General features: G+C 41.7%; 1 protein-coding gene across 1 annotated transcript in view; it reads left to right on the top strand.

The window, feature by feature from the left end:
- The window catches only part of LOC111185210 (synaptic vesicle glycoprotein 2C), a 218511-nt gene that overhangs the window by 52353 nt on the left and 145438 nt on the right, over positions 1 to 20720 (top strand). The window contains exon 2 of the mRNA XM_089909034.1: positions 5320 to 6000. Within this exon, the coding sequence (XP_089765160.1) occupies positions 5993 to 6000 (8 nt within the window). The 5' untranslated portion in view covers positions 5320 to 5992. The remainder of the gene's footprint in view (positions 1 to 5319; positions 6001 to 20720) is intronic.

The raw sequence follows: 20720 nt of genomic DNA on the forward strand, positions 1-20720 counted from the left end.
TAGTGGCAAGTGAGTTGATGTACTTCAATTGTACACAGCTGCATCTGGTGGTAGGCTTTAAGTCAGAATCCGACACTTATTTTAGTCCACACGTGGCCCACCTATTATTTTATTTATCACTTCCACCCGTGCCTCTTTCCCACACTGCACACTTGTCTCAGTCACAGTTTTGGTGTGACTAGCCAAAATGAGTAAAAAACAAACACCACTGGAGAGCTTCTTTGAAAAGGGGGAAGGACCCAATGATGAGACAGCAGAAGACTCTAAGACTGCCAACAAAAAGAAAGCTGCATTTAAAAGAAGATACCAAGAATCCTTCTTAAATTACGGGTTCATTGCAACAGGTGATTCACATTCTCCAAGCTCGCTTTGTATGATACGTGGTGACCAGCTATGCAATGAAACCATGAAAACTTCAAAACTGCTTCGCTACATGGAGACCAAGCACCCTGCATTAAAAGAGAAGCCTTTGGAGTTTTTCAAAAGAAAAAAATGTGAACATGAAGAACAGAAGCAATTATTGAAGGCCACTAATTCATCAAATGTGTCTGCACTGAGAGCATCATTCTTAGTGGCTAACCTCTTTGCTGAAGCTAAGAAGCCCCTTACTATTGGTGAAGAGTTGATCCTGCCTGCTGCTAAGGACATTTGTCATGAACTTTTACGAGAGGCTGCAGTTCAGAAAGTGGCATGTGTCCCTCTTTCGGCTAGCACCGTAACTAGATGAATTGATGAAATAGCAGAGGATACTGAGGCACAATTGTTAGAGAGGATTAATGAGTCCCCGTGGTACGCAATCCAGGTTGACAAGTCTACCGCTGCTGACAATAAGGCAAAAATGCTTGTTTTTGTGTGATATATATTTTCAGGATGATGTACATGAGGATATGTTATGTGCAGTTTTGTTGCTAGCCAACACCACAGCTGCAGAACTATTCAAGTCTTTGAATGATTACATATCAGGAAAACTGAATTGGTCATTTTATGTTGGTATATGCACAGATGGAGTGGCTGCCGTGACTGGACGGCTTTCTGGTTTCACTGCTCAGGTCAAAGAGGTCGCTTCTGATCGTGAGTCTATGCACTCTATCATCCATGGAGAAATGCTGGCTAGCCAAAAAATGTCACCTGAACTTAACAATGTTTGCAGGATGTGATTAAAATTATCAAGCACATTAAAGTACATGCCCTTAACTCACATCTGTTCATGCAGCTCCACGAGATGGACCCAGAGCACACACGTCTTCTCTTATACACAGAAGTGAGGTGGCTTTCTAAAGGTAGATCACTGGCCAGAGTTTCTGAGTTACGAGAGCCACTTCAGAGATTTCTTTTAGAAAAGCAGTCACCACTGGCAGCACGTTTCAGTGACACAGAATGGGTCACAAAACTTGCTTACTTGTGTGACATATTCAACCTGCTCCACGAACTCAATCTCTCACTTCAGGGGAGAATGACAACTGTGTTCAAGTCGACAGATAAAGTGACTGCATTCAAAGCCAAACTGGAATTATGGGGACAACGAGTGAACATTAGGATTTTTGACATGTTTCAAACATTAGCAGAGATTTTGAAAGAGACTGAGCCCCGTACTTCTTTCTCCCAGCTGGTGCATGATCACCTATCTCAGCTTTCAAGAGTTTGAGCATTACTTCCCAACCACAAAAGACCCCAGGAGTGGGAAGGAATAGATCTGCGACCCATTTGTGAATAAGCCAGGCGAATTGACTTTGTCTGTGCTAGAAGAGGATCAACTGCTTGAGATCGCAAATGATGGTGGCCTTAAAAGTATGCTTGAGACAACTTCAAATCTCCATATGTTCTGGATCAAAGTCAAGGTGGAATATCCTGAGATTGCCACAAAGGCACTGAAAAGCCTGCTTCTGTTTCCAACATCCTATCTTTGTGAGGCAGGGTTTTCTGCAGTGACAGCAACCAAAGCGAGATCATGGAGTAGGCTGGACATAAGCAACACACTTCGGGTGTCACTGTCTCCCATCCCCTCAGGTGGGACCATCTAGTTGCAGGAAAACAAGCTCAGGGCTCCCACTGATTCTGCATTATGGTGAGTTGTATAATTATTTCATTATATGTTACAATGTAATAATAATAGAAATAAAGTGCACGATAAATGTAATGGGCTTGAATCATCCCGAAACTATCCCCTGCTCCCTAGTCCGTGGAAAAATTGTCTTCCATGAACCCGGTCCCTGGTGCCAAAAAGGTTGGGGACCACCAAAAGCAAAAAAACGCTCTAAGAGCTCCTACCATATATTACTGTTGTGAGGTAATACCTCTGAAGTACTTAGTACATGGTTGACATAATAATAGGTGAGCTGTTGTTAAAATAAGCGATTCTTCCAGCATCCAGAAGATTCTAGAAAGTTTTGGGGAGGAGGAGTTTTCCAAATCTTTTGATGATTGTCGTGATGAGGGGTAAAGCAGAAGGAAAGACCGGAGGTTTGGGCACAGTGTGGGGAAACCAGAGAACACGTGTGTGCATGCGTGGGGATTGTCCATGATGGGAACATGTGTAGGATGGTTTTGAAATAAGAGGTGGTGTTAGTGGATACATGCTGTTTGGCATGAACTGTCAAAGGGAAAAAAAGAAAAGCTAAGACTCTGTCTTGCCAGAATACCTCTCATTTATTTGTGTGACATGTCATTTGTGCAAAATGATGGTCACACACAAAATTGTACATATCATTAACTATATCACATAAGCTTTGCTGTAAATATTAGTTGTTACATTTGCTGCCTCTATAAATATAGTTTTTAATCAGCTGTGGGTCCTGCCACTTAGCATGATTAGCGGGCATCTAAACAAGTATTTATTAAATGCTAATTATGGGAGATACTGTTAATGCTCTGACCAGATACCGTGTGTCTTTGCTTCCATCAGCCAGCACCTGTATCTCTTCAGAGGACCACCCTTGTGCTACTGGAACTGCTTTGCCTTTTGAGTCAGAGAGTTGGAAGTGCCTATGTTCCATCCTCGCCCGGGGCGGGGAACGGGTACGGACGTCACGTAGCCAACAGTGGGCAGGTGTGGGGAGCAGGAAAGCCCAGCACCTTTGCCTTGAGTGGGAATAACTCAGGCATAACTTCCATTCCTGACTTGCTCTGCAGAATCAGCCTGACGCTTGCCCCACAGCATACTGCCTAAAATTGTGGTCCTATGTTGATCGTCTCCCACCCTTGCCTGCGCCCCCCAGTGGCTTCACCCACTCCCTTACCAGTTCTTCTGTAATAAACGATTCACACCTGACTCCTCCTCACAGGCTCTGCTTCTGGGGAACCCAAATTAAAAGTACTTAATATACATCGACTTCTGTCTTGAGCACAGTAAAAACACCAACTCATCTAACCCTCAGCACACTGTAAAGTATATCGTTTTCCTTGTTTCGTGGAGAAGCACACTGATGAGAATAAAGAAGGGGCAGCATGTGCTTCCCTGGAGGTTAGAGCTTCATTCCTGCCCTCCTGGCTCCAGACGTCTTATTTAACATGACTCTCTTATCTTTTGAAGTATAGCCAACATCTTGGGCTAGTTTATCTGAACAAACAAGACCATACTTTGAAATTACTATCCATATAAAGCCCATCACTGATGAAAGATATCACGGTAATTCTTGTTTCAGAACCTATATCACGATTTAGCCAAGAGGCTATAAAACCATTTGTGTATAGGAAAGACAAGTTACCAGAATGAACAGTAATGACTAGGAAGAATGCTACTGAATTTATTAAGACCTCAGGGAGCGCACTGTGTGAAGCAGATGGGGAGAAGGGCAAGCCTGTGGGGTCAGACCATTGAGCTTGAGTGCTAGCATTGCCTCTGACAAGCTTTGTGACCTTGGGCTAGGTATTTAATCTCAGTAAGCCTTAATTTTTTCACCTGTAAAATGGACACTATAATATCTATTTTGTAGGATTGAGTAAGAAATAAAAGAATAAAAGAATGTATGTACAGTAAGTCCCCTACATATGAACGAGTTCCGTTCTGAGAGCGCCTTCGTAAATCCTGTTTGTTCGTAAGTACAACAAACTTAGCCTAGGTACCCAACTAACACAATTGGCTATATAGTACTGTACTGTAATAGGTTTACAATACTTTTCACACAAATAATACATAAAAAACAAACAAAAAATACAGAAAACATTTTAAATCTTACAGTACAGTACTTTGAAAAGTAATCATTTGATGAACCCTTCCAATTTCCTACAGATATGACTGCCATACTAGGGGAAAATACTCATTGTCAGTTTTGGGTGCCTTGTGAGTCTCTGTTATCATTTACTGGAAGGAGATACAATGAAGGTAGAAAGGAAATGTATTTTATGAATATTTATAGGCATAACTCAGAGATATTGCTGGTTCGGTTCCAGACCACCATGGTAAAGTGAATATTGCAATAAAGCAAGTCACACAAATTTTTTTGGTTTCCCAGTACTGTAAAAGTTATGTTTATACTATACTGTAGTTGGTTAAGTGTGCAATAGCATTGTATCTAAAAAATAATAGACAATACCTTGATTAGAAAATACTTTATTGCCAAAAAACGCTAAACATCTCTTGAGCCTTCAGCAAGTCATAGTAGTAACATCAAAGATCACTGATCACAGATCACATGACAAATAAGGAAAAAGTTTGAAATATTACAAGAATTTCCAAAATGTGACGGAGAGACAAAGTGAGCAAATATTGTTGCAAAAATGGCGCTAATAGATTTGCTTGACCCTCGGCTGCCACAAACCTTCAACGTGTTGAAAATACAGTATCTGCAAAGCGCAGTAAAGCAAAGCACGGTAAAATGAGGTGTGCCCATTTATGATTTGATAGCATTGTATATAGGGATGCTTGCTTATTTGTTTGTTTGTTTTTTCATTGTGAGGAAATTAGGTCAGACAGGATTCTTTTATTATTCTGGGTTTGCCTTTGCAGCGTATGTATGTATCTGTGAGCAATATTGTCTCCGTCAGGGTCTGTCTTTCTAGCACTTTCGAAATAAGTTGGATGTACTTATAAAGGTGTAAGATATTCCGTTGTATTTTCAGGGGAATGCTTGTGCATTCTATGCAAACTTACCCAGGAGACAGAGTTCCTTAAAAACAATAATAATAATAGTAAAAACCCTAAATGCTCCAAGTTCTGATCTCACTTGAGCAGAGAACCAGCAAACTGAGTGCTCAAAAGAAAGGAAAAGTGAATTCTGTGTCTTAGTCTATGGGGCCAGTGAAAAGAGACCGAGAATTAGATGGTGAAAAAGACATGGAAAAAAATTAAAAATATCTTCTGTGGTTTTTCTTCTCTTGCAGTTCCATTTTGAACCCAAAGTGGATGACGCTGTCAGGACCGAACCACTGACCAGAGTCTGTGAAAAATTCCCATCTTCTCATTGGCCATCAGTTGAGGTAAGATGGAAGACTCCTATAAGGATAGGACTTCACTGATGAAGGGTGCCAAGGACATTGCCAGAGAGGTGAAGAAACAGACTGTAAAGAAGGTGAATCAAGCAGTGGACCGGGCCCAAGATGAATACACCCAGAGGTCCTACAGTCGGTTCCAAGACGAGGAAGACGATGATGACTATTACCCACCGGGAGAAACCTATAACGGGGAGGCCAATGATGATGAAGGCTCCAGTGAAGCAACTGAGGGTCACGATGAAGACGATGAAATCTATGAAGGGGAGTATCAGGGCATCCCCAACATGAACCAGGGGAAAGACAGCATTGTGGCAGTGGGGCAGCCCAAGGGCAATGAGTACAAGGACCGTCAGGAACTGGAATCAGAGAGGAGAGCTGATGAGGAAGAACTAGCCCAGCAGTATGAGCTGATAATCCAAGAGTGTGGTCACGGCCGCTTCCAGTGGGCCCTTTTCTTTGTCCTGGGTATGGCCCTGATGGCGGATGGTGTGGAGGTGTTTGTCGTGGGCTTTGTTTTGCCCAGCGCTGAGACAGACCTGTGCATACCAGATTCAGGATCCGGATGGCTAGGTGAGTGCATCATGTCAGAGAGACACATTCTGAAACTGCTTTATTTGTTGAAGACAGTTAACAAATAGAATAAATAGTTTTCATATGGAGCCCTGCATTTTTTCCAACATTTGAAAAATTTTAAACATGCAAAGGAATCAATAGAATGGTAGTGATGCCCATATATATCCACCACCCAGATTCTCTAGTTAAGATTTACTGTATTTTCTTTATCACCTAGCCATCCATCTATTTGTCTATCTATCCATCAATCCCACTTTTATTTTTATGCATTTTGAAGTAAGTTAGAGCAATACATTTTAACTTACACTATTACAAATGTTACATTAGTTTCTCCTTTATTAACTTCCAAAGCCATTATATGAAACTTATCTGATACTTTTCTAAATACAGAGGTTAATTCTACAAAACTCTGACTAATGGGATATCAAATTTCAAATTTATCTATAACATGATGGTTTAAATGATTTCGGGACTCTAACAATTTTTATTTTTTCTATAATCTATGTGTATGTTTGCTTGTTGGTTTTTTTCAGTTACCTTTACTTATAGAATTGTCTCTAGATGACTTTTTCCTTTTCCAACTTTGTACCTTTTTGCCTACGCTGGAAAAACTTCCTTTCCTCATAGGACTTAAAAATCGATTTCAAATCATATTAATATTTAAATTATATGTGTTAAAATAATATGACCCCTCTATAAAATATCTAGAGAGCAGGTTTGATTTTTGTTTTAAAGTTACCATGCACTCAAGGTTCTTATTGTTACACAGCTGTAGTTAACATTCCCACTTGCCTATGGGAGTGAAAATAAGAAGGCCAAGAAACATGCGCACAGCAGACTATCCCCAAAGCTTAAGGTCCACGTCAAACACTTGGTACATTAAGTCATGAGGCCTTTCAAACCCCTTTTGCTCAGCTCACCTCAGAGAACATGTTTATGTGCATATTAAACCTTTATGTGTTTCAGAGTCTGTGAAAGAAAGAAAGAATACTTGGTATCTCTGTTTCCAAGGGACTTTTTAAAACTAAAGTTTGAAAAACCAAAGCATACAAATCTTTTTGTAGTTTAGTAACTCTAGTAAGTAATGTTACAATTGTTGATGCTGAGAATTTTTCTGTGTAAAAAAATTAAATGTCATCTACTTACCTGCTCTATGACAACATAAGAGAGAGAATCATGCATGAGACAGGATTTACATCTTGTTTCTCTTATATGATCCACTCCTAGCATGTTTCTTTTTTTATTTTTAAATATTCATTATAAAATTTTATTTAAAAATTTTTTTTATTGAAATATAGTTGATTTACAATGTGTTAGTTGCAGGTATACAGCGAAATGATTGTTATACCTATATATCTTTTTTAGATTCTTTTCCATTATAGGTTATTACAAAATATTGAGTATAGTTCCCTGTGCTATACATTAGGTCCTTGTTGTATATCTATTTTATATGTAGTAGTGTGTATATTTTCATCCCAAACTCCTAATTTATCCCTTCCCCCCCTTTCTCCTTTGGTGACGGTAAGTTTGTTTGCTGTGTCTGTGAGTCTGTGAGTCTGTCCGTGAGTTTCTGTTTTGTAAATAAGTTCATCTGTATTAATTTTTTAGATTCTGCATATAAGTGATATCATGTGATACTTGTCTTTCTCTGTCTGACTTAGGCATTTGTTTCTTTAATTTCGTACCTGGAAGAGATGGATCCGTAGAAGCCAGGAGGGGTGAAGGGGAGGGAGTGGGGACGTATGTTGATTGCATGGCTTTTGCTGTTAGATTCATTTGTGTGTTCAGCTATCAAAATGCAAATCATGGTTCAGAGGAGGGTCCTTAGTTATTTGTCAGATTGATCATTTCAGCATATCTGTTTCACACGTAGCACTGTATTTTGTTTTTTGTTTTTTCCTTGGTGAGCAAGTCTACCCACCCTAAGCCTTGGAGTCAAAATATTTATCACGATTTTGCTAATGGAATATATCAGCAGAATGTTTTAAGAAGACAGTTAGAAATACATCTACACAAATATTCAGTACTTGCAGGCTTAAATTAGAGTAGCAAACTTTTCATGTTATGATCCTAGCTTTTGTATTGGAAGCATTTCAGACAAATCTAAGCTGGGCTTGCCCCTTATCTTCTCTGTGCTGAATGGAAGTGCAGTATCACATGCGGGGCTCCTGTCAGTCTGTGCCATAAACCCATAAACCCTGATGGTGCTGCACACTCCCAGGTGGCATGCACAAGTGTAGATAATGCTGGGGAACAATAGGAGCGCAGATATTTTCATCTCTTCATAAATGTTGCCTGCTTTAGTGAATTAAAAATGTGGCCCCAGGAATGTATGGTTTCACTCCATGCTGGGAGTCCTCCACAGAAGCATTTGAATGGTCTCCTAACTGTGCCTTCCAGACTCGCATTTCAATTAATTTGCCGTTGTGATTTCACTTATAATTGCATTCTAATGGAGTCTTTTTTAGACAAGCATGTAAATTGTTTTGCCATTTTCATTTCGTCGGATAATAGCTTTGTAATATAATTACCACACTAAGTCATAGCAATGGGATCAAAATGCAAGAGAGGAAGATGCATGACCCATGTTTGGTAGCCTTGGGAGGAGATAAATTTGCAAAATAATTTCTCATTTGCCACTAAGCACTGTGTCATTTCCCTCAAGGAAAACTAGGAATGAAAAATGCTAACCAATTTATGTTTTAATTTTTGGGGAGATAGCTCCTCTCTTTGTGTTTGCTAGAAGATTGACTTCCAGGTAGTCAAGGGCATACCTTGTGTGCGTGTGTCTGTGCATATGGCCTGTGTGCATATGTAACATTGTTAATCGGGCTGGGAAGAGGTTAGAGCAAATATTTAATTAATTATCTAATGAGCTGTCCTTTGGGCGAATAAGTACCATCCCTTTAAGATAATCCATTTTCTATTGCCAAAGTCTGTTTATTGAGAATTTATTATGTGCAAAGCACAATGTTACCACAGGGGATAGCAGGACAAAAAACAAAAACAAAAGAGGGTTTGTGTATCCAAGGAAGTCATAGTTCAGCACGGAGAAACGACAGATGTCTGCACACCGCCAGGACAAGGAAGCAAGTATCAATAACCAGAAGGGAAGTGTAAATAAAGAGACTTCAGGCTGGGAGCCCACGTAAGGGGTACAGACCTGACTAAGGCAGTGGAAGGAAGGTGTGGATTGGAGAGCTGGTCCAGGGGTAGAGTCAGCAAGGATCTGGTCATTGGTTAGTTTGGACGGGGGAGGAAGAGGGCAGTTTATGAAAGGAAGGCAATCCATCAAGTTAGGTAATGCAGAGTATAGGTTTTAGCACGAGGGAGAAAGAAGAAGGGTTTAGCTTTAGACTCATCGCTCTGAGATTTGGGGGGGCGAGCAACCGAAGAAGAGCGCCCAGTGGGCCACTGCCCATTTGGGCTAAGCTGCGGAGCATTTTGAGAGCCATCTCATTTAAGATGAAACTGCCCATGACCTTAACCAGGGAGAGGGCGGTTTCCTGCCAGATACTGCTTGTGGGACTGGTGGTGAGGAAAATGTCATCAAGGAGGCTGTAAAGAAGCATCCAGGAGAGAGAGGAGGTCCGCAAGCTGCTGGAAGAAGGAAGGGATGTGCGACTCTTAGGTGCTGCCCAGTCTTGTAGTAAAGATTGAAACGGGCTCCTCAGGTCTGGCATGTTAAGAAGGTTTTGGTTGCTACTAATGGTTCTTCAAACAGACGCGGCGTGCCAGGCTAGGAAGTCTTTTTAAGGGAAGAGTCTGTGTATCGAGTGAAGTGACAGCACATCCTCCAGATCCCCAGCCCCTGTCACAGGGTCGCACAGGCGTCAAGCATTCTCCCCTCTCAGTGCTGTGCCTCACAGCTGATGCAGTGTGAGTGAACCCTCTCTGACCACATCTTAGTTCCTCTAACAGTAGTTGAGCGGGGCAGCTTGGGCTCTAAGGAAAGCCCCAGGCAGGAAGGATGTGTGGCGGTATCAGCCCCAAGGCATGACCAGGCTCAGCCGCATCCCAGCTCTCGCCCATCAGAGCACAGTAAGCACCTCACTGGCTGCTCTTTCCTTGTGCTCTTCCTTCAGAGGGGGCTGTTTCCTCCTGAGACCCACCTAGTGAAGCAGGGAGCCTGATCATTATTGGTCTACCTGCTTTCTGGATGGGGATCACAAAGCTTAGTAATTTTTAGGAATTAAAACATTATCATGGCCAAGTGATGACTAGTGCAAAATAGATGGAATATAATGTATTCTAAACCAAAGCATAGTGGGAACTAAGCCTGAACTCAATGATAACTAAACATCATCTAAGTGTTTCTTCTATCATCTATCAACTATAATGCCTAATTTCCACATGGCCTGGTGATTTTCAGGATGAGTTTTGGTAGTGTAGCTGGGACAAAGCCAGATTACTATAGGATTAAAAAGTGAAAGGAGTTAAGCAAAATGGAAATAGCAAGGCCATTTCATTCAGTAAGTATTAGTTGAGCACCAACTGTGAGCCAGATACCTGACAAGGTACATCAGGAGATATTCTGATGAGTATATTGTGATCTGTGTCATCCAGGAACTTTTTTTTCCAGTGGTATAAGTACCTTGTGAAGAGATCAACGTAAGTACATTATGTTTTTTCCATGACAGAGTTATTGAGCACAGTGCTCTAGAATCACAGAGGAATTCCTTTGGAAAGTGGTAAAAAAATTAATCTAGGAAGTGATGTTTAAATAGCGTTTTGAGGAATAAATAAGAGTTTACCAGGCAGAAAAGAGGGAGAATGGCATTCCAGGAAGATGTTAAAGTTGTCAAAGGATCTGAACTTTGTGGGGGATTGTGGGGAGTTCGCCATGACAGGCAGATCTTGTTGGGGCAGACAAGGTCAAGTTGTGGGGCAAATTTTGAAAGACCTTAATGCCAAGACAAGGGGTTTGGGTTTTATTCTGTAGTATGCAAGATGGCATCATCAGACCTGTGGTTTAGAGAACCACCTCTGGCAGCAGTGTGGGAAGTGAATTAGATGGGAAAGAGTCTTATAAAGTCAAATGGACATGAAATCTAAGTCTCTCCTACTTACTTTACATGTGATGATTTGCAAGTAATTGACATTTCTCTGTGCCTCACATCTGTACACCGGGAATAAGAATACTCAATTAGATTGGGAGGATCAAATGAGAGAATGTGTGTATAGCTTTTAGCAAAGTGCCTAATATGTAGAAAACCCTAATAAATGATAGTTGCTATAATAACTGTTAGAGGCATGAAAGTCAGTTAGGAGGCTAACAAGAAAGTGCAGGCAAAAAATAGTAGACTCTTGAACTAAATCAGTTAACAGGGTAAGAATAGGGAAATGTTTCTAAAAGAGACATGGCAAGATTTGGTGAATGAGAAAGATGGTAAGTAGAGAATTGAGGATGACATCCAAGGGGTTGGGCTTGACAGGCTGGGCCGGCGTTGGTATGGGCAACTGAGATTGAAGACAGAGAAGACAAAGCACGTGGGGATACTGATGAGGTCCATTTGGAGGGTGTTGCTCTGATGGGTAGGAGAGTAGTCAGGACCAGAGGATAGATGAGGGAGTCTGAAGAGGGAAGCGAACCATGGAGAACACAGCTAAACAGAAGGCGGAAAATGGCCAAATGAAGGTACCTGTCAGTTTAGCAAGGTGTTGGAGAATCTTTTGGCCCCCAAATATCTGATAGCCAGAAATAAATTCACCTGCGTTCGGACACTTTTAAATTTGATGTATATGTTCATTTAGACACTTTGGTTCTGTGTAGCCCTCTTTGGAGATAGATGGGAGTAGGGGAGGGGGTGGTGATGGGACCTGCATCACCAGAGCAGACTCAGATTCATCTCCTACTTCTGCAGGTTATGTGAATAAAGGATTCCATAGCCAAACAGCAACAACACAATTTTTAAGTGTATCTTCTGGAATATCAGTGGCTTCAGCTGCCGCCCTGGTATTACAGTAGGTTCAGTGTTTGATAAAGCAGTATTTATGGAGTGGTCATTATGTATGGGGCATGGCCCAAGGCCCTGTAAGGAAACTGAGATGAATAAGGCTTGGTTCCTGTTATCAGGGGAAATCATGGTATCTTCCAGGTGTTGGTGCCTTAGTGATGTAGGCAAACCCCGTTGTCCTAAAGATGAGGGTAGGAGACCTAGGGAGTTTGGGTGACTTGCCTAGACCGTGGCTAAGTATTGGCTGAGATAGACTATAGAACACACACGTATAGAACAACTCCTAATCCCACGCTCCTTTCCAGTTCTCTAATATTTTTATTTAAAATCCTCTTGATTGGGTTTACTCCTGGAAAAATACAAGGCTCTCAATTATTGGCAAGACTATGTCACTCTGGTATCTCAAGCAATGACCTAGAAATTGACTTTTTGTCTCTGGACTCCAGTAGTATAATTACCTGATGAACTTACACATCTTTCTCCCTTTTCTAAAACCCTAATAGAAGATACCACCTGTTTTTTGTACTTATAGGAAGCACATAATGGCAGTAGTCACAAATGAGAGATTTGATTGCCTTGGAGAATTAACCTATACAATCAGCCCATAGTGCAAAGTCATCTTAAAGAGGCAGAGTAGCAGAAGTTAAAGAGAAGGAATGTAAGCCCCTTGGGACCAGGGGTTTTTGTCTGTGTTATTCACTATTGTATTCCCCCTGCCCAGATCAGTGCCTGGTACATGGTAGGATCTCAACAAATATTTGTTGAATGAATGAATGACAGTCTTTGAGATCATTAACACTTTAAGACCCCATTGAAGGTATAGACATATCTAAATTAAAATGTGTTGTTTTGAATGGGAATTCAACAGTAATGGAGGAACACAAAAGGGAAAGTCATAGATACAGATGTTGGCAATGCCCTTCTAAATGCTGCTTGGGGTTGGGGTCCCCTGACCAAAGGATTTAACCTGTCTGGTTTGAGGGCTACATGTATTCCTATTGTAGTGAAGGCTGCATTAGGCAGTGTTGGCCTAGAGTTTGTGAAGGTATGAATCCTGTAGCTAAGACCCCTTGTTCCAACTCTGTGCTCCAAAGTAACATGAAGACTTCAAGTTTAGCTCTCTAGAATCTGCCCATCAGGAATGTGCTTCCCAAAGGATGCCAGTCTTCTTGGCAATTCTGTGGTTTTTGTTTTTTTTATTAACTGGGCTTTTTCCATCAGTCTATGGTGAGGTTGACTATTGGGAGTCTGCTTCTGAGAGATAGATCTCTCCGTGGTGTGCTGACATGTCCGGTTTCTGAACATGTAGAACCAAGGTCCAGACCAGGATTGGGAGGAAGTAGCTATCACCCTGGGAGGCCTACTTGGGTCATCACCTGGGTTTCCCAGAGAAATATCCCATCTGCAGTACATACTAGTTTTCCATTAAAACATCTACAATAATGGCTAGATTTGATTGGCATATTGGGCAAAAGCAGAGCTAGACCAAGAACATTTAAAGCATTAAGAAGAGTATATTTGTATGTATGGAATTTTACTTGACCTTTTTTTTTTCATTTTTGGAAGCTCTTGAAAGTTTTTAAAATATTTCTAAATAATTCTAGAATAAATACAGATTTTTGTGAGTTTATGATATATTTCTGGCCAGGAATGGAGCAGTGATTTTCACTTTACTCAATATTTTGCTATCAGTCATTTCAAGTCAGACTCTTTGGCATTCCTTTATCTCCCATTGACAACTGTAGTGTTCATTCAACAAAAATTTATTGAAAAAAAGAATTAAAATTAAAGAAGACTTAATAATTTATTGCCATTATATTCCTGGGTCTTATTTCCTTGGGTCTTTTACAGCACCTACTATGTGACAAGCACTGTTTTAAATACGATAGTAAGTAAGTAAGATACGATAGTAAATAAAACAGAAAAAAAAAGATCTCTGGTAAGCCTTTAAGCATGTCTTTTAACCTCTTTTTATAGTTTTTACTTGGATGGTGTGGAATTCCTCAGAACATACAGAATTCTCTCTCTCTCTCTCTCTCTCTCTAATTTTCATTTACCACTTATAGAAAGGGTAGTTTCCTTGAAGGCTGGGCTGGATGGATATGACTTGAACTCAAACCTAATTTCTTTCTCCATCTCTCCATATGGTCCCTTATTCCTTTAGCTATTAACAAAACAAGAACTAGTTTGCTGGGATTTCTAGCTGCTTTATATCTAGATGTCTGTATTTGTGGGGGGAAAAAAAGCTTCACGTTTCTGAGATCCCCTTTTTTAAGTCCCACTGACAGTGGTTTACCACTAGACTGCCAGCAAAGTGCAGTGACTTCCTCCCTGTGTACTTAGCATCTTTCCAGGTGTGTATCACCCCTGCCCAGTGCTACCAGGGGACCAGCATATCCAAGCTGGTAACAAAGAGTGATGCAGAGTTTTTCCTCTTTTAGCTTTATTCTAAGATTTTAATCATTTGGCGTCTAGGTGTGCTCTTAAAACCTGTAGCTTTGTACCCTAAAAGTGTATGCTGTAGGTTTCAGGATCAGCAGCTCTGCAGCCTGCCCAATCCCATTGTTCTCTACCTCTGCCTCTGTATCTTGGAGGGAGGTTTGATCTCTGTTGTGAGTGCGCCCTCTGGCTCTGTTTAGCCTCTTGCTGTCATAGTGATCCTAATTGGAATTAAAAACTTATCATTGACTCAGAGAGAACATCCTGTCCACCAAAACTAACAAAACCTTATTTGGATTCATTATTGCAAATGGGAAAAGAAGACTCAATAATTCATTGCCATTATACTCCTGGGTCTTATTCCCTTGGGTCTTTCACATGCTCCTGGGAAAAGAGAGGTTTCTGACATCTGAATGGAGTTGGACTAAGTAACCTGAAAAGATTCCTCCATCCAAGGAGTCTACAGGAGAGGAGTGAACAGAAACTCTGTGTTGCATTCCTGAAACTCGCCAATAAGTACGTTCTGGGACTGTGAAAGCGTGATAGTACATGCCCTCTGTCACCCGGATGGTCCCTGGGGGATTTCCCACAATACAGCTTTGAACCTGAAGGCTGATTCTTGCATCCTGAGTCCCTATATCGCTATGCCCTAGATTACTCCTGGGTGAGGATTCTGATCCACTGGGAGTACTGGCTTTACATATCCTAATTCAGTCTGGCACTCACAGTGAAGACACTGGAGAACTTGGTGATGTGTCATCGGATTAGGGAATCTGTTAATTGTGGACTTTGGTTTAAATAAGGCATTCAGAATTGTGAATCATCCAATAACTGGATCAAGCCAAATACAAATAATACAAACTTGTAGGTTTGAATTCTAAACACCAAGATGCAGCTGCACCTTTTCATGGGAAATCTAATGTCTCAATATTCTCACATAACAAGGGCTTTTATAGGACTTAAGTTTTCTGCAGAATGCTTCAGAGAGTAGGAAACGATTTGATTACATTCATCTTGAAGCATTAGTCTGATGAATTGCTGATGTACGTATTCCCAACCCACGTATTTGCAAACTGACATTCTTATCTTACACTTTGAAATTTCTTATTGGTCTTTAAGGTTGTGAGAGGAAAAGTAAAAGAGGTCCTTGGTTATTGTTCTTACCTTCAATTTCAAAACTAAGGTCTGTAATCAAATACAAAATGATCGGCAAACAATGACTTCTTCCAATTAAAAATTTTAAATGTAAGGAATTTGCTTAAAAATAAAATGTAATGCTCCTTAAATTATTTTCACATCTCTCTGTTAAAGATGATAAATTTTATGAATATTTTACCACAATGAAAAAAAATGCAGTCTTCTTGTGCATATTAGGAATGAGCAAATATTTCTCAATATTGGAATATGCTTATTTCTACTATTAAATTTATTTTTTTACTCTCAAGACAGAGTCTGGAAAAAGAGAAGCTGACAGCTGAGAAAACTGTTGCAAATCCTAATGAAAGTACTTTCCATAGCCAGCTTAATTTGTGGGGCTGCCATGTACAGTTGTGCAGGTTGTGACCTGCGCAAAGACACCAGGCTGGTGATGAAGGGGCTGGAATCCAGCCCTCCTCTACTCACCAAGCCACTCACCCAGGCTGGGGCTGTTTCCACCTGCCTGGAGGAAGGGTTGACTTTCTAATTCTTCTACTCCGAAGAGGTTCCTTTTGTCATTCATCCACCCAGATGAGCACCTTTTCCCAGTCACACAGAGGTGCCTTTTGCACCTGGAGGCTCTGTTACTTGGGGATCAACATTAGGTAGTGAGGAACCTCAGGAGATACAAAGGAGAAGGGAGATAAGAAACCATGGTCTTACCCCTCCAAGAACTTAGGGCAGATTCAGAATATTCAAAGGAGTAAAAAAGATCAAGGGGAAAGTATAACTAAAGTGCAAATATAGGGACTTCCCTGGTGGCACAGTGGTTAAGAATTCACCTGCCAATGCAGGGGACATGGGTCTGAGCCCTGGCCTGGGAAGATCCCACATGCCACGGAGCAACTAAGCCTATGTGCCACAACTACTGAGCCTGCACTCTAGAGCCCGCGAGCCACCACTACTGAGCCCACGTGCTGCAAGTACGAAGCCCACGCGCCTAGAGCCCGTGCTCCGCAACAAGAGAAGCCACTGCAATGAGAAGCCCGCGCACCATAACACAGAGTAGACCCACTCGTGGCAACTAGAGAAAACCTGTGTGCAACAACAAAAACCCAACGTAGTCAAAAATAATAAGTCAATAAGTAAATGAATGAATGAATGAATGAATGAGAAAAGAGAGAAGTCACCGCAATGAGAAGCCCACGCACCGCAGCGAAGAGTAGCCCCCGCTCCCCACAACTAGAGAAAGCCCGTGAGCAGCAATGAAGACCCAACACAGCCAAAAGAATAAATAAATAAATTTATTTTTAAAAATAAAGTGCAAATATAACTCTATAGACGTTCACATAAGCAGTTACAGTTGTTGGATTTTAAGCACCCTCAGATTAGTAGGAGGTTTATTTTAGCACATCATGTGTCAAACTGTCAAACTAGCTTAAAATATTTGGGAAATGTTGAGAAATGAGGGACTGCCTTTTAATGCCTCAGAATGATAGAGTTGGAGAGAATGGACCTAGCATGGACTTAGGGCTATGAAAAATGCTTCCATCAGGGGGCTTCAGTCCCACTCCTAACCAGGGAGCATGTGTGTATTGGTGGCCCAGAAGTTGCTGAGGTTTATTTTTTTGGAAAAAAAAACAAACAGGGAACGACATTTACAACTTCCATCAATCATAGGTTTCATTGTCTTAAGGTTCCTATTTCATTCATTCCAAAATCTGACACCAGGAGGTTTCTCTCAAAGGAATGGGGTGGAAACCCCTTCAACAGTGTGGTCGAGTCCCGTCCACCTGGGGCTTGCGTTTGGCTTAGCAGGACTGGGAGGTGCTTGGCTTCTGTAGAGTCACTGGCCTGCCCGCTGTGTTGAGCTGAGAGAGAGAGCGTAGCCTCCTCTTTGCATCCTTTGGAGACAGGCTGGTGCTCCAGAGACTCTGGGTGGAGATCTGGGAAGCTCTGAGGCCCAGAGCCCCAGGACACGGGGGCTGGGGGCCCGGGGGATGCGGGGGGGGAATTTCCACATCTCATCTGATCACGATCATAGCTAGGTTTTCCTTCCAGCACTAACCTGTGTTTCTGGCATCTCAAGGGCAAGTTGCAGAGCAAAAATTAGGGGAGAGGGCATATCAAAGACGTGCCGCCCTTCAGCCCCCAAAGGAGGGTCCTTGCGTGGAGGACAGGATGGGGTTCCCTTGGGCATTGGGGAATCGAGCATGCAACGGGCTTCATGCTTTGCCCACTTTGTCTTCCTGTCTCAGGAAGTCTTTGCGTTCACGCAGTCTTCTCTGGTAACTTTGCACCATTATCCTCAATAACTGACATCGATATAATTACCATTAAAAAAAAGAGAGAAGGCTCTGCTTTAGGACAGTGGACACTGCTAGTTATGCCACTGATGAGGGAGTTCTCACCCACATGTAAGAGCCCCCCACCCTGCACTGTGGCCAGGCGGGGGCTTGGTAGAGTGGTCAGCGCCCATCTGTACCATCACGTCGGCCCAGCCACATCGTGGAAAGGGAGGGAAGGAGAGCAGCTTCTCTCCTGAGGCCCAGGGAAGTGCTCACAGAGAGCAGGACCGAGCCTCACCTCGGGCACTTTTGCAGGGCATCTCCATAGCACCCTCAGTTAGTGCCTGGGAGAGGAGTTCTGTTTAGGTACCTAGCATAGGCTCAAGCTCGCAGAGGGGAAGTTAAAGCGGCTGCTTAGCATTCAGTGTGCACTTGGTGAAGTTGGGAAGATGTGAAAGTTGGAATTGCTCTGCCTCGTGTGGGACCTTAATAAGGTGCTTTGAAGTAAGTGCTGGAGCACAGCTTTCTTCTAAGAGACAAAGATTTGTTGTTGTTTTTCGGAGAAACAGGCATTTGGGGAATATTTCTGTAGCGTTTGAATTACCAAAGATCAATACACAAAATAAATTATGTTCCCGATAGCTTTTGGTATTTAAATTTAGGTATTTACAATGTCCAAAGAGAAGAGAAAAAGTAGTTTTAAGTAAAATCATTACCAAGACTGTCTTAGGCCTTGGGAGGGATTTGTGTGAACCAAAGTGAGAATGAAATCTGTGTGCCCCCTTTTCTGCGAAAATGCTGACACCATGTGACTTAATGGCACAGTTAATGTGAACATAACATGCCCATCAGAGAGAGGAGAGAACCGATGGTGAGAGGTCAAGTTTAAGCTCCCAAGCAAGATTTTAGCACGGGGTCCTTTTACCCTTCCCAATGACTACATAAAACCGAATCTACTCAAGGGAGCTCTCCTCCCCTCCTGGGAGATGTGGTACCATTGTCAGGAGGGGGAGAGCAGGACATGGGCATATTTGGGAGAGGATTGGGGAGGGTGCTTTCACCTCTGGATTCAAGAATCCAATTTACCTCTGTGGCCTTCTGTTTGAACCTTCCTCCCAGCACTCAGGGACCATCCTTGGCTTCTGTAGGCTCATTCAGGTTGGCGTAGCAAAGATACTTCTACCACACGAAGAAATCTTCTCCTAGGAATTCAGGTGGACCATGAGAACACATTGTGTTACACTCTCTGTGAGAAGCAAGGCTACTGTCTCTCTAGCCCGATGCTTCCTGACAGTGATTGAACTAATGTGTAAAGAAGATTCCACCTTAAGGTGAAGTCAGCATCTCCCCCTTGTTATGTTAAAGAGGGAAATGGATGGACAGGAGGAAGCTGCATGGTGGTTAGTGACGTCAAAAATTGGAAGGAAGGATGATAAAGAAATTGGATAATAAAAAAAAATAAAACAAGAAAAACCACGTAAAAAGTAAGCCAAAAAAGAAATTTTAAAAAGAAAAAAAATTAAGTTCTGATACATGCTACAACATGGATGAACCTTGAAAACATGCTAGGTAAATAAGCCAGTCACAAAAGGACAAAAGATTGTGTGATTCCACTTATATGAATTATCTAGAATCGGCCAATTCATAGAGACAGGAAGTAGATTGGAATTACCAGGCGCTATAAGGAGAGGGGAATGGGGAGATAATGGTTAATGGTTACAGAGTTTCTGTTTGGAGTGATGCAAGAGTTTGGAAATAGGTGATGGTGATGGCTGCATGGCATCGTGAATGTAATTAATGCCCGAGGCGTACACTTAAACATAGTTAAAATGGCAAATTGTATGTTATATAAATATTAACACAATACAAAAAGGGAAAAAAGAAAACAGGAGGAAAGAAGTCATTTGGAGGTGTGCCCAGTCATCCTCAGAGATAGATGGAGTTCACCTGTCTCCTGTGTTTGAGGAGATGCTGGAACTGGCCGTGAGTCCTATACAGATAAAAATGCAACAACAGGGACTTCCCTGGCGGTCCAGTGGCTAAGACTTCGCCTTCCAATGCGGGGAGTGCCGGTTCGATCCCTGGTTGGGGAGCTAAGATCCCACATGCCTCGCAGCTGAAAAACATAAAAAAGAAGCAATATTGTAACAACTTCAATAAAGACTTTTTAAAAAATGCAATAACAGAGCAGCTTTTCCTGCCATGTTTCTTGCAGCTTCACAGGAATCAGGGCCTGATGGGCGCCCCCATTCTTTGTCAGTAGCAGCTGCGCCCTGTAGCTTTTTTCCTGAGGGATTCCTGAGTAATTCTGGCATGGAGTTGGCTGTAATGGCCTCTCATGTAAGAATATTCTGGGCTGCTGAATTTCTGTTGAGCCTCCTGGGAAATACTTAAGAATGTAGGGAGGGATTTGGGGTGGATCAACTAGGCTACTTAAAAATCAGAGGGGAAACAAACAAAACCTGAAACATTCTGGGGGCAATTTTTAGTTCACCTGGAGTCAGATAAATAATCATTAGATTAAAAAGTGTCGCTTCACTTATGTAACTTTTTTGAGAAGTGAGGTGTTTATTTTTGGTAAATAAAGTAGCTTACCTCTTCTGGACATTCCAAATACCTGGTACAAAGCTTACCTCTTCAAAAATCAAAGCGCTTCGTGTTTAAGCCTGTTTTTTTAAATGGAAATCAAAGTGTTTTATATGATATCTAAATTTATCATATATCATTTAAATGCTTCCTGATGATACAGGATGTTCGTTTTTATTCTTTATACTTTGTTTTTTATTTACCCCCTTCTGTTACCCTGTCACTGTTGCCATTTTATCTGTCTTTAATTCATCTCCTGATGTTTCTGGGCTGTGGATTAGGAAGCTAGATAGCGAGGCTTATTAAGAAT

Source organism: Delphinapterus leucas, chromosome 3, assembly GCF_059928025.1.
Source record: "Delphinapterus leucas isolate spDelLeu-1000000601 "Yukka" chromosome 3, BTC_Dleu_Yukka2, whole genome shotgun sequence".
Classification (NCBI taxonomy): domain Eukaryota; kingdom Metazoa; phylum Chordata; class Mammalia; order Artiodactyla; family Monodontidae; genus Delphinapterus; species Delphinapterus leucas.